The 12,425-nt window shown below is 42.1% G+C and overlaps 2 protein-coding genes across 4 annotated transcripts in view; one reads left to right on the plus strand and one right to left on the minus strand.

Moving 5' to 3' along the window:
• grin2ba (glutamate receptor, ionotropic, N-methyl D-aspartate 2B, genome duplicate a) overlaps positions 1-6,230 on the minus strand; it is a 200,652-nt gene extending 194,422 nt beyond the window's left edge. The window contains exons 1-2 of one of the 3 annotated variants that reach the window (XM_078161815.1): positions 5,938-6,230; positions 147-297 (exon numbers count right to left, since the gene is read on the minus strand). The gene's annotated coding sequence lies outside the window, so the exon portion shown is untranslated. Of the gene's footprint in view, positions 1-146; positions 298-3,563; positions 3,785-5,384; positions 5,779-5,937 lie in introns of those variants that run through there. The other 2 variants (XM_078161814.1, XM_078161813.1) reach the window with 2 other exon arrangements.
• Positions 6,231-8,826: 2,596 nt separating this feature from the next.
• fmc1 (formation of mitochondrial complex V assembly factor 1) lies at positions 8,827-11,350 on the plus strand. The gene is made up of 2 exons (XM_033644249.2): positions 8,827-9,004; positions 10,315-11,350. Exons 1-2 carry the CDS (start codon positions 8,876-8,878, stop codon positions 10,516-10,518), a joined length of 333 nt encoding a protein of 110 aa, XP_033500140.1. The 5' UTR covers positions 8,827-8,875; the 3' UTR covers positions 10,519-11,350.
• The last annotated feature ends 1,075 nt before the right edge of the window (positions 11,351-12,425 follow it).

The following is a 12,425-nucleotide window of genomic DNA, read 5'->3' on the forward strand; positions in this document are numbered from 1 at the left end:
GGTTTGTTGAAGCAAATACAGATGTTCATGAATAGAGAGGTGAGGTTTTAAAAATGAGGCGACGTTGCAGAGCATTTATCTCCCCTCCACATCATAATCCTCCCAGTGTTGATTGCGAACAAGGCGGCCGGGCGGGGGGGACTCACAGCAGTTTTAGGTAAAATCCTCGACAGGTCAAGAGGGTAAAGCAGCAATTTCGAGGTAATTGTACTCCACAGGAGCAGCTTCACTTCTGTTTTCTCCTTCGCTCCTCCGAAGAGATGTTTGGCGTTGCTTGTTTTTCTGACGTCCGCCAGTCTGTTATTGCAAAGGGAACAGGGAGGACAGAGGGTTAGAGGCAGGTCACAGTGAGTTAGACTCTAATAACGCCATGCTGCGCTCTGGCACGGCATGCAACCTCTGACCTGCTCCCCTTAGAATTAATAAGTGACGATTAAATGAGAGGAATTTCAAATGCGCTGCTCGATCTGAATACGGCTCTTTGTATTACTGTTTACAATCCAAATCCACTGTGAAGGCTATTTCTGCTCTATAAAAACAATGTGTCTCTCTCCTTAATTTGTTTGAATGCATCTCACAACTCCCTTTAGTGAACTGTGTGTGTGCATGTATGTGTGTGTTTGTGCAGGGGATGAAACAGTCTGATTTTAGGAGAATCCAGCCCAGAATGATAAATAATACATCCCCTCCAAATGTACTGTAGTACTAAATTGTCTCTGCCTTCATCCCCCAACAACCGCCCAACTACAGCAGATCAGAAGAATAATAAATAGCTCCTATTAATCCAGATTATACACAACTCATATACCATAAACACACCCCAAATTGAAGGGCAGAGTGTGGGGCCATACTTTAGGTAAATTAATGATTAATTGAAATATGTCGATGAATAATAAACCAGTCTCTGCGGGGTAACAGATTGGACTCTCCATATTTAATAGATTGATGGGCCCTCACACAAACTCACACAACATGGACACACTTGCAGCAACGTGTAATCACAGACGTCACATGTACATGCGACACATGAAACAGAAGGGGCGAATGTACAGTAGATTAAAACATCAAAGGAGGCCTACGCTGCTCAGTCGAAACGCCCATGTTTCAGCTTGTTTCTTAGCTTCCACTAATCCCACAAACAGGGGCCTCGGTGTTGCCTCTCTGTGTACTCCCATCCCTTCTCATGGACAGTGTCTGCGTCGATACAAGTCCTCTTAATCAGCTCCGATGAATTATTGAATAGCCTTTTTATATCAGATCATGACCCATATTCCGCTCGCTTGAAGTGAATATGCTGCCAATAAAAATCGTACTTTTTAAGTCGCCCCACATAGGCTCCCCCGCTTGCACTCTTAATGGCTGAACGGGAGTCAGACACACACTGCTCAAAGTTAGACGGAGCTCAGACTGATCCGCTCGTTTAACAAGATGATGGACGAGGTCATCATGCAGCGGCACACAAATCCGAGTTTTAACTAACTACCACCCTTTACACACTTTAGTCTTCTGATGAACACGCAGCGCTGCTCCAGAACACAGCAATCCCTGGATGGCACAAGAGTGGAAGCTATTTTGAAGATAAGATATCTAATAGAGGGTTATTGCTGGTTTCATTAAGGCAGATGCAGCGCTCAGAGCCAGACACAGGAGCTGTATTGTCGTCTCATTAGGTAGCACGTGGGGAGAAGGAGAGACAGAGAGAGAATCAGTAGGAAGAGGGGATAGGATTATGAATCTCCTTAGCCCCTGCTGTCTCCTCTCCTGGCCTGTTTATCAATGACGACTGCAAACACGGTGCCTATGAAATCTCTTAAGCTCTGTTTGGAGACTTTTGGCAGACTTCTTTTTTCCACGTAAGCTTCTGGCATCAAGCTGTTTTCAAACACTAAAAATTGACAGGAAGTTTGAAATATGGGGCCCCCGGTTACCAAATACAGCTGATTTATTGTTCAATAAAAATTTGGTAGCCATATTTACACAAACATTATTCATTTAGGATTAGGGTACACTTTTAAACTAAAGAACAAACTGTGTAAAACACCGACTACGATGTGACTTTTGGCAGGAACGTTAATTTAGCAAAATATAACGCCACTGGAAGAAAGCTGAAAAATACATTCTCGTCTTTGTGACAAGAGGGCTCATGATCCCAAATAAAACCCAGACCTTGACAAAAAGCCACGGGTCCCACCAACAAATCCCCCTTACATTTGCATGGCAGTGATGCGCAACCATCTTCCAAACTATTCATTCGGATGGAAATTGCTCACTCTACCACCAAGTTATGCTCCAAAGGATCGGTTCAAACTTAATCCTTTGCATAACAATAATCAGATCGGCTGAGATCAACTACAATTTTCCCGCTAAGTGGGACATAACGCTCACATCACCGCCCATTTTGCTCCTGCCTCCCTCTTCCACATTGTCCAGGAACATTACAGCGAAAGCGAGTTTCACCTGTTCATAAAAACCCTATTCTTATGATCATTACAGTAAAAAAGGCGACAGCGAGCCACATGTCAAAGGCTGAGTTTGCACCCGACACGTCCATTTTGCAGCGTGGCAGCTGTGACAGCTTTGACACACTACCTGGGCTTAAGTGCCCATCTGTAGATAGGCTACGGGGGTCACATGTGTGCCAAGAGCATGGAGCAGAATGGGTAATGGTCCCGGGTTATGAGAGCAGGTCCCAGATGGGTTCCACTGGTATGCAGCCCTAACCTTGACTGTGCAGCGTGCACACACACATGCTGTGTAAATCCAAACTGCTGTCAGCCAAATGATGGGAAAGTTAATCAGAGAAAAGGGGTCAATCGTCAATGCACCTATGATGGATAGATGGAAAAAGTGTCTGCATGTGTGTGTGTGTGAGAGAGAGAAAGAGACAGAGTGGGTGTGAATTGCATTTTGCTGCAGACTCAAGATTTCATTCCAACACACTCCACTAGGTGATGTACTGTACTGTCATTCTCCCGCTGTGGAGCACTTTGTGTTTCTTTGAAATAACAGCAGATAAAAATAATTGCGTTGAGAAAAGGGCAAAGTAGTCTATCTCTCCATGTAGATTACTTTATTGATCTGCCTTTATATTCCTCTCGTGCAAACACACACACGCTCCTCGGCTTTAAATAAGAGTGCAGAGCAGCACTGAGCAGATTATTTGATAGGCAGAAGTGGCCACTCCATCAGCTGGAGTGTGGCTAATAAGTACAAAACCAAGTGCGGAGTATGGAGATTGATTTTGACATGTTAAGTACATTCTTACATGATCAGATCTGAGTGTGCACATGTGGTTTTATTTCACCTGAATCTGAGGACAATCAAAGGCTCATAGGGAGAAAACTACAAAGGATAAATGAAGTGTGAGGGGAAATTACTGATCTCTGATAATCCGCCAATAAATCCATTTAAATTCTACCTAACCCTCATACAGTACACACGCGTATGCACACCCACACACACACACATGCAAAAAAATATTAAAATGAGTATCTACATCCATTAATCATCATCCGAAACATGCAACAGCAATAGCATGTGTGGATTCAAAGCACCGTACTCACCTATTTAACCCTTAACATTAAGAATTATTAAACCTAATGGATTTTGTAGGCTGGAGAAATGGCAAGAATCATGGCTATTACATCGACTAATAGACAAAGATGTTGCTTGAGTCTTTAATCCGCGTTAGTGAAATCCCATTAAGATTCAATAGTTGAAAAAGAAATATTGAAATCAGCTTCAGTCCATTACAAAAAAAAGTTAAAAAAAAAAAAAAGAGTCCAGAATTTAGGACAGTTTTAATAATTGTTAATTTTTTTTTTTCATTTGGAATCAAATCCAGGATTTAAAGGGTAATTCCACAGGAAAACAGCTATATCCAGAGTGCCTTTATCATGGTGACGGCTGCTCAAGAGTCCCACTTCCCATAATCTTCATGTAATGTAGAGGAGAGGCGTTAAATCTCCTTCAGGAAAAAAGTGGAAATATAACAAAAAAAGGAGATGGACAAGGAAATGAGTTGTGTGGTTTGCTTCACTTTGCTATGCATCTGTCTATTGCTGTGCCTCCCTGTAGCTCACACACACCACACACAGGCACACACACACACACACACCAAATTATTCAGTTACTTTGCAGTCGGCTTAATTCTTTCGAGCCATCCTATCTTCTGTTTTTTCCAAAATGCAAAACGATTATTCATGAATAATCTGCCCCTTGTGTTTCAATAAAATGGAAGTAACCGAGGTGATGAATTGCAAAAATTACGTCACCAAAATGCAAAATAAACAGCGACTCCTCTCTGATGCAAGCAAGTCAATGACGTGTGAGTGGTAGGACATGACACTTTTTGGACGGCGAATGAAAAGACAAAATGGAACAACAAATAAATCAATGAGTGGATCAAATCAGAGGGGGCGGGAGGGTGGAAATGATGGAGAAAAAGAGATGCACGAGGGGGAGAAAAAGGTGATTAAAGAGATTAAAGCTTGAAGCAAAGTGAGTGGAAAAAAAGTGAAAATTATGGTGGAGGAAAAAAAGAGGGGGAAAAAATTCCTCTGGATGATAAAAGCCAGTATTTTCCTAGTCCATTCTCTTTGAGTGCTTGTGTGTGTCTGTCTGCGAGAATGAGAGTCAGTTCAGAAAGATAGGGGACAGAGAGAGAGGGAGACGAGAGAGAGAGAGGAAAAGAGGGCAGAGGAAAAAGGAGGCAGAGGAGTGCATAAACACAGATGACACCCCGACAGAACGGACGAGCGCTGGCTTACAAATGCGCTTTGCAACAACAGCGCATTGTCGCTCATGAATTAGGCCTTCGCTCAGTTTGACCTTCACCTGATAAACATGAGGCGAGGAAACTTAGACGCGCCTCGGCTTGACAACACTTCTACGCGATGAAAGTGGAATTCGGATTCTCAATGTGCATGGAGGCAAACAGAAAAAGGACATGTGAGGGCGTGTGATAAAGGGGCGTTTCAGACGTTTTTTAATGGAAGGACAGACTTTTTGTGCAACAACACAGAGACGATGCAGTCAAAAAATGTGGTTTCCGTGATGACAGCTGGAGAAGGTGCTTGCTTGATGAGTCACTGTGGTTTTGGTTTGAGGAGAACACAAGAAAAAAGTAAGATAACACAGATTATAGTATGCAAGGGGAGAGTGAGGTGAGGATGACATGGCATGAGGCAACAATCAGCTGAGAGCCGGATGGGAGGGGAGACATGGTATACCAATGTTAGATTGTAGGCCAATGTATGTGTGTGTGTGTGTGTGTGTGTGTGTGTATGTATGTGTGATGTATGTGCACCCCACACAAAACACCTTGCATACACAGAAAAGGAACAAAGACTTTGAGACAGACACTAAACACTAAATAGACCTACCTATGGTTAGAATTAAGAATCGCCCAAAAAAGATGCATAGGATGGTAGGAGGAAAAAAGAGAAGGGGGGTAGGAAATAGGAAAAGGTACAAAAGTGAAAAAGGCATAAATAGAAAATACAAGCAAGCCAATTAAAATGTCTCTATGAGAGGTTTTTAAAGTAAGGAAATTAAAACACTGGTGGAGTCAAAAAAGTAGCCAAAGTTACGGGTGGACAGTGAGTGGAGTGGTGGGGGGAGGAGGGGGAGGAGGAGGAGGAGGAGGGAGGCGGTGAAGGGAGGAGGGAGCGTGGGCTGCACAGGGATAGAAAAGGCTGGAAGTGATAGCAATGGAGAGGGAAGCAAGAATGAATGAAGGGGGACAAAAAAAAGAGAATAAAAGGGGGCAAAAAAAAATCCCCCTCCTCTTTCTCTTTCTCTTTTTCTCTGTCTCTCTGCCTCTCTCTGTCCCTCCTTGTCTGGCTCATAAATAGAAGAAATTGTTGACCAGGTAAATGGCGAAATAGATGAGAAGACAGAGGACCGAGAGAGCAAGCAAATGAAAAGGTAAAGCACCTCCCAGCAGCGCGATGAGGAAAAAAAAGAACAAAAAACGAAAGATAAAAGCAAATACTCCAGTGGCCTCCGTTGTCTCCAGTCTATGTGTGGAAGGGGGGATTGGCTGTTGCCAGTTGTTCCCCTTCCCCGGCTGCCTTCTGCTTTCTTCTGTCTCTCCTCCCAAAAAAGACTTCCCATCCAGATGACAAAAAAAGCAGGCACAGATGTCCTTTCTCTCAACTCTGGTCTAATATCTGGTGCCACTCACACAGGTTAGACATTGTTGCAGCAGCAACGCACAGCACAGTATCACCAGTATTGCTCAGTGGGAGGAAAAAAAAGGCATTGGGGCTGCTGCTAGTCAAGCACTGCCTGCCTCATGAGGAAGGATACTGAGCTGGAATTGCTCTGTCTCCCCTCTCCCGCCCATCCCTGCGAAAAAGATGGGAGGAAGGGAGGTGGGCCCACTCGCTGCATTAGTATTCATTGAAAGAGTGTGAGAGAGATAGAGAGAGAGAGAGAGAGAGAGAGAAAGAGAGAGAGAGGAGGAGAAGAGGAGGAGGGGGAGAGGGGTGCCTACCAACAAATGTCGAGGAACCAAACCGGTGTGTGAAACTGATAAGAGACTGGCTCCCCCTAGAGTCAATCATCAATACACAGGCTCAAATAACTGGAAACACTGGGAATGTAGTGTTGAGACAACCAGTGTGGTGACCTGTGACCTGAATCAAGTGTGAACACCTCACGTTTCAGCCTCTTAGGTCAAATTCACAGCCTCAGTTCTGCAGTGTAACGCCACCTGCGCCGTATTATCATTATAATCCACTTACAGACTAATTCAATGTTCAATATAATAAGTGAAATGTAAAGAGCTTTGTCTCTGCGTGACGAAGCACCGGCACCTTTCACACCACACACACCGACTCCCTGAAAATCAAACAAAGCATTAAAAGAATTTCGCTTCACGTCTGCGAAAAACAGACTGATCCTTTCCTCTGCATTTTGCCCTCAGCTAAACTCAGTGTTGCTATGGTGACAGATGACCGCTCTCAAGTGTCCAAATCAAAAGCTAGTAGCACACAAAGATATGTGCTCAAAAGCACCCTTCACAAAGGTAAAGACTGCACTGTATCTCTGCAATAGTCGAAATATTCTACCTTGTTTCTACCATCAGGAACACCGTGGACCAAATGACACTGCACTGTGTACACTAGGACTAGTAGAGGCTTACATTCACAAGAGAGTGAGGTAACTCTTTTGTTTTATTCTCTTCAGGGAGTGAGTTGTTTTCAAGTTATTCCCACAGCCACGACAACAGTGCATGTGTAGTTTGGCTCCATTCTATGTTTGAGTTGTTATTTATAGTAAAGGGAGGGAAGAAACAGAGAGATGCTGACAGATCCTGAAAGAAAATACGATTACAAATCTCCACAGTCCCCTCTGTCTTCTCTGCTGACCCGTTTATCAGGTGGTAATTACTTAAAGGTCCAGTGTGTAGGATTTAGGGAGATATATTGGCGGAAATTTAATATAATATCACAGGTATGTTTTCTTAAAAATAGGAATTGTTGTGTTTTCGTTACACTTGTTCGAGACAGCGCCATTCATATTTTCATACCAGCCTCCGTAGTAAGCAGCCTCTCCAAGATGAGCATGTCAGAAAAATGACTTTAATCAGTGTTTTTACCGTTTTAAATCACCAAGTGTGTTTGTTTTGGAGAGGAAAAAAACCTCTGTTGATAATTCGGCTCCCAGTTAAAACCTCCTGAACGTCCCAATCTTAAATTAACCGAGGAAAAAGGTGAGCACACATTTGCAGGTGCTGGGCTAGTGGCCTATCTCCAACATGCCAAACAGTGTCGGAGAAACATTGATTAGTAACGTGAAACTGTTTTATTCAGTGTTTTTATCAGTTTAAATCGCCTGACCAGTTTGTTCTGGAGAGGAAGAGACCTCTGCAGATCATTCCTGAACAATAAACACTGAAGGAATTCTAACTGGGAGAAGTTTCAGCTAGTTGCAATGTGCAAACCTCACCGCTAGAGGCCACTAAATCCCCCTACATCTTACACACTGTTCCTTTAACTCAATAGCAGGTGGGGTGTATAAGGCTGAGTGACAGAGGAAACATTTCAGGCATGTTATGTTAAATATTTCAATCATGCATTACCTTACAGTGAAGATGAAGGTGGAGTCCATGTGAATAAGGCTTTGAATGTAACCGAGGACCAGCAGTTGATGCAGCTTTCCTCTCTCTTGGCCAATCTTGGATGGACCCTCCAAAACAGGCAGCAGCACAGTTTCTTGACCCATTAAACAGTGTTTCCCCACGTCTCAGACAACATCTCTGAACCTGAATTTGAGAATACAATAAACAGTCAGTGAATAAAAACAATAATCACTTGGCAAATATGGTGTTAAATGTCACAGTTTCCATTATTTCCAGACTGTATTTATCCAGGAAAGTTGATGCTCTGTTCCCAATTGCATATTTTTGCACCTGTGAGCTCTGAGCCACAGCTATCTGCTTCAATTGAGCAACTGTTCCAGCACTTTTAACAGTTTTACAGTAGTTTAAAAGATGGAAAACAACAACTGTTTGCTTCTTAAACTGTTTTACATGTGAACCAGTGACTGTTAGCATGCTCTAACCCTGGGCTCCTGCAGCAGCAACACAACCAACAAGAGCCAAAAGCCTACATCCCATTACCTTGCATATTTATTTATCTACATATCCATCAAAGACTGACTGTGTGTACACTTTTAACTGAATCCACGTTACCTTCACAGTTGCAGATAAATGTTTGATGGAAGGAAGCGTCACATGTCGTGCACTTATTAGTGGGATACATCGCCCCCCTGTGGTCTACACAAAGTAATGTCTTTGATCGACTGTGCGGTGTTAGATTGAGGCTGCCTGGCTTCAAGCGCCGCACAATCACAACACATTTCAGAGATGGCGGCGCTGTCATCACCCCTCCGAGTCTGCAGAGGAATACTCAAAGAACTACGTGCCATTCACGGACCAACTTATAAACGGTCACTGGCCTACAGCTATGTTATGGACCAGTTTCGGAAGAATAAGGTGAGTTTCCCAGTAGCTGCGTTTAAGCTAACGTTTGCTAAGTTTGCTAACTACCGTTACGAACTACAGGGAATGAGCGTGGTGGCTAACGTTAGCTAACCTGATAACTTGAATGAAAACTTTACCGTGCTGCTAGTCAAGTTCAAACTAGTCTCGCCCTTTAGCTGTTCAGAAACGTAGGAAAAGAGTGAATGCCCAACATGACAATGTGGGGGTTGTTATTGCCAACTTTGTAAGATGTTGAAGTAGCGTAACGGTTACACGCAAGGTGAAGCAGAAGGACATGCTAACGTTAGCCTAGCATAGCTTAGTGTTAAGGCGCAGGTGAGTGCTCCGTCTGATAATGAATAAACTAACTGTTTAAGTTCCTACGCATCGATGTGCAGGCTGCTACACAAGATTTAGTAATTAAATATGTTCAAATAATCGTCGTTAATTGGCCTTTGCGTTAACGTGAACCCAGATTAACAGGATTAGGCTCAAAATAATGCAATATAAAAAACTATAATAGCTAACCGTTTTTACGTTACCAAAGAATTTGTATGCTTCCGCGGGATTAAATAGATACTTGTAACTGTGTTTAAACTTTGTTTTAAAGCCTCTAATAAGCTTTAAATCTGTTTGTAATTGCGTCTATATGACCACATTCATCTCCAGGGGCAGCCCTAATTTAACTTTGTCTTTATTGTATTTATTTTAATTAATGTGTATAGCTATTCTTATATTAAACATACAGCATTTAACAGTCTGCCATCATGTCAATCTGACTGCATGTAATTGTTTCCAAAAAGAAAACAGTAGAGCTGCTTGCTCCATTGAAGGTTTGTTTTTTTTAAAAGCATATAGGCTTAAAGCTTTTATTATTTATGCTTGGAAGAACCTGGCTCACCAGGCTGGTTGAATGCATGTGCAGTCAAGTGAAGCAAAATAGCTGGGAGCAACTCTTGCCTGACTGTGTATGTGTCCCAGCTCCGAAAAGCCTCGGAGGCATTGTAATGTATACGTGAATCTCTATAGGGTCTGGACTAAATGCTTACTATCCATGTAGCTGTTATGGTTGATGGAGGGGAAAGCGTGTGATATAGGGACATGTGTTTACTTTACATTGTCTGTTATTGTCATTGTGAACTCCATGTTGTTCACCAGCTAGACCTGAAGGCATTTATTCATATTTTCTTTACTTGATTTCATTTTTTCTTTACTTACTGATAAAATAAATAAAATAAATTGTGCATGCTGTCTTACCTATATCACTCTCCCCTTTATAGTTTGATCTTCATTCACATTTTCTCTCTTTTCCCCTCTGACAGGTAACAGGAGAAAGGTACTGCCGTGCCCAGCAGGAGGCACACCACGACTCACACACATACCTGTGTTTGCTGGCGTCCACCAGGACCCACTTGGCTCTGCACAATCTCTACCACAGCAAGGGAGAGCGCAGTCCAGAAGAAGTGGCCGGCCTGGTGGGGCTCAGGTTGCCCACTCAGCCTGGAGGTAAAGGCTGGGAGAAGTGAGGACATGGGAGGGTGCAACATTGGAAGAAAATCTCAAAAACTCTTCACAAATGACTTGTTTGTGGCTGATTTATCTGGTCTCATATAATCCACCACATGATAAGTAAACTCCAGAGGAATACTTGTTTGTCTGGCAGATGGAGGATTGTGCCATCATGGACAGCTTTGAGAGAACTCAACTTAATTTCTGTTGTTTTGTTCTGTCAATGGTCAATATGAGGATAAGCTGATTTGAGAGTATGGGAAGCAACTGTGAAAATAAATGCCATAATTAAAAAGCTGTTGTTGAGCTGTAAATATACTGTACCTGCAGCTTGTCCACACATGCTTTTGTTTGTGTTTCGGCATTTTTCCTAACTGTATAAAGGCAAAAGCAACCATTTAAATGGACTGTAAGTACATTTTCATTTTGCTTCATTTGTCCCATTAAAATATTAGTCACTGTCACACTTTGAGTTTTTGTTAAAAGCGGTTACACATTAGAGCTGCAACAATTAATCAATTAGTCGTCAACTGTTAAATAATCACCAACTAATTTGATAGGCAATTAGTCAGTTTCAAGATTTTTAAGAGTCAAAATTCTCTCATTCCAGCTTCTGCAGTGTGAATATTTGCTGGTTTCTTTACTTCTCTATGATGGCAAACTGAATATCTTTAAGTTGTGGACATAACAAGACATTTGAAGATGTCATGATGGGCATCTTGACTGCTTATAATTATCCATCTGGTGCCAGGCTGCTAGCACTGGTTGAATGTTTAGGAAGGTGTGCCTGGACGGAAAATGGTGACACAGACGTGCCATGGTAATTTCAAAATAAAGGCGTATATTCAAGATGATGATATGCAGCAGTGTTTTCACTTTGCATCATTAATATTATTAACATTATTGATTCAGATCGATGTATCGCCGATTTGTCTGATTTGTCCTCTACTCTTGTGCTTTTGTGTGAGTGTGCATTTCGGTGGACGACAAACAGGGTTACCATGGATCCTTAAAAAGCTTTTAAAAGGCAGTGAAATCATTCATCTAAAAATAAGGCCTTAATTGGTTTTAAAATGTCTTAGAGCAAAATTCAAAAATCTTTAAAATGCTTAAAGATGCTAAGTAGGATTATGAAACTTTTTCTGACATTGCATTGTAAAATCCCAGAATAATTTGTAACAGGTATTTTTTATATAAATATTTTTTAAATTGTCTCTTGTATGAAAGCTACAATAGGTAATTTTTATCAGAAAAATAACTCATTTGCTTAAATTGTCATTCTATCCTGTCAGTAGTACGCAAGACAGACCATCTGTGAAAATAATCTGGTTCCCATGGCTACTCCTAGTTCTCCTAATGGCTTTTGAATGAATCTCCTGCACCTCAACAAAAGATAGATCAATAAATAAAGCCAGGCGGAGTCTCTAACCCAGTCCCAAGTAGTGATTACACTGCGTCAGAGACTCCTCCTGGCTCTGAGTGGTTGTTTTCTTTCAGGTGCAGTGGATTGGAGAACTACAAGGATGCAGAGGAGCCTGGTGTTTTTCATGGGTTATCTGTGTTGTGTACTACCATCAGGATGTAGTGATAGTTTCAGCACATATGACTAAAGGTAATTTTTATAGAAGTTACCTACTGCAGCTTTAATGTCACACAGATCTGGATAGTGAAACCAAACACACTCGGATTTTGTTTCCGGCTGAGATTTGTCAGAGCAGAGGATCCACTGTCTGCTGGTCAGCTGTTACTGTACTGTGGACGACGTGGAAAAGTACAAATTCAATGAAAATTGGCTGTTTAACAAAGATTTTGGCTGGCTGAAACTGCTTTTAGACCAAGGGTGTCAAATTCAATTTAGTTCACAGGCCACATACAGTCTGATTCGATCACAGGTGGGCCGGACCAGTAACCCTGACATCACCAC

This window comes from Epinephelus lanceolatus, chromosome 18, assembly GCF_041903045.1.
Source record: "Epinephelus lanceolatus isolate andai-2023 chromosome 18, ASM4190304v1, whole genome shotgun sequence".
Taxonomy (NCBI): domain Eukaryota; kingdom Metazoa; phylum Chordata; class Actinopteri; order Perciformes; family Serranidae; genus Epinephelus; species Epinephelus lanceolatus.

Excerpts from the sequence above, each read along its gene's own strand:
- fmc1 (XM_033644249.2), top strand. The coding sequence starts at position 8,876 with ATGGCGGCGCTGTCATCACCCCTCCGAGTCTGCAGAGGAATACTCAAA. Across the intron at positions 9,005-10,314 it reads ACCAGTTTCGGAAGAATAAG|GTAACAGGAGAAAGGTACTG; the intron begins GTGAGTTTCCCA and ends CCCCTCTGACAG.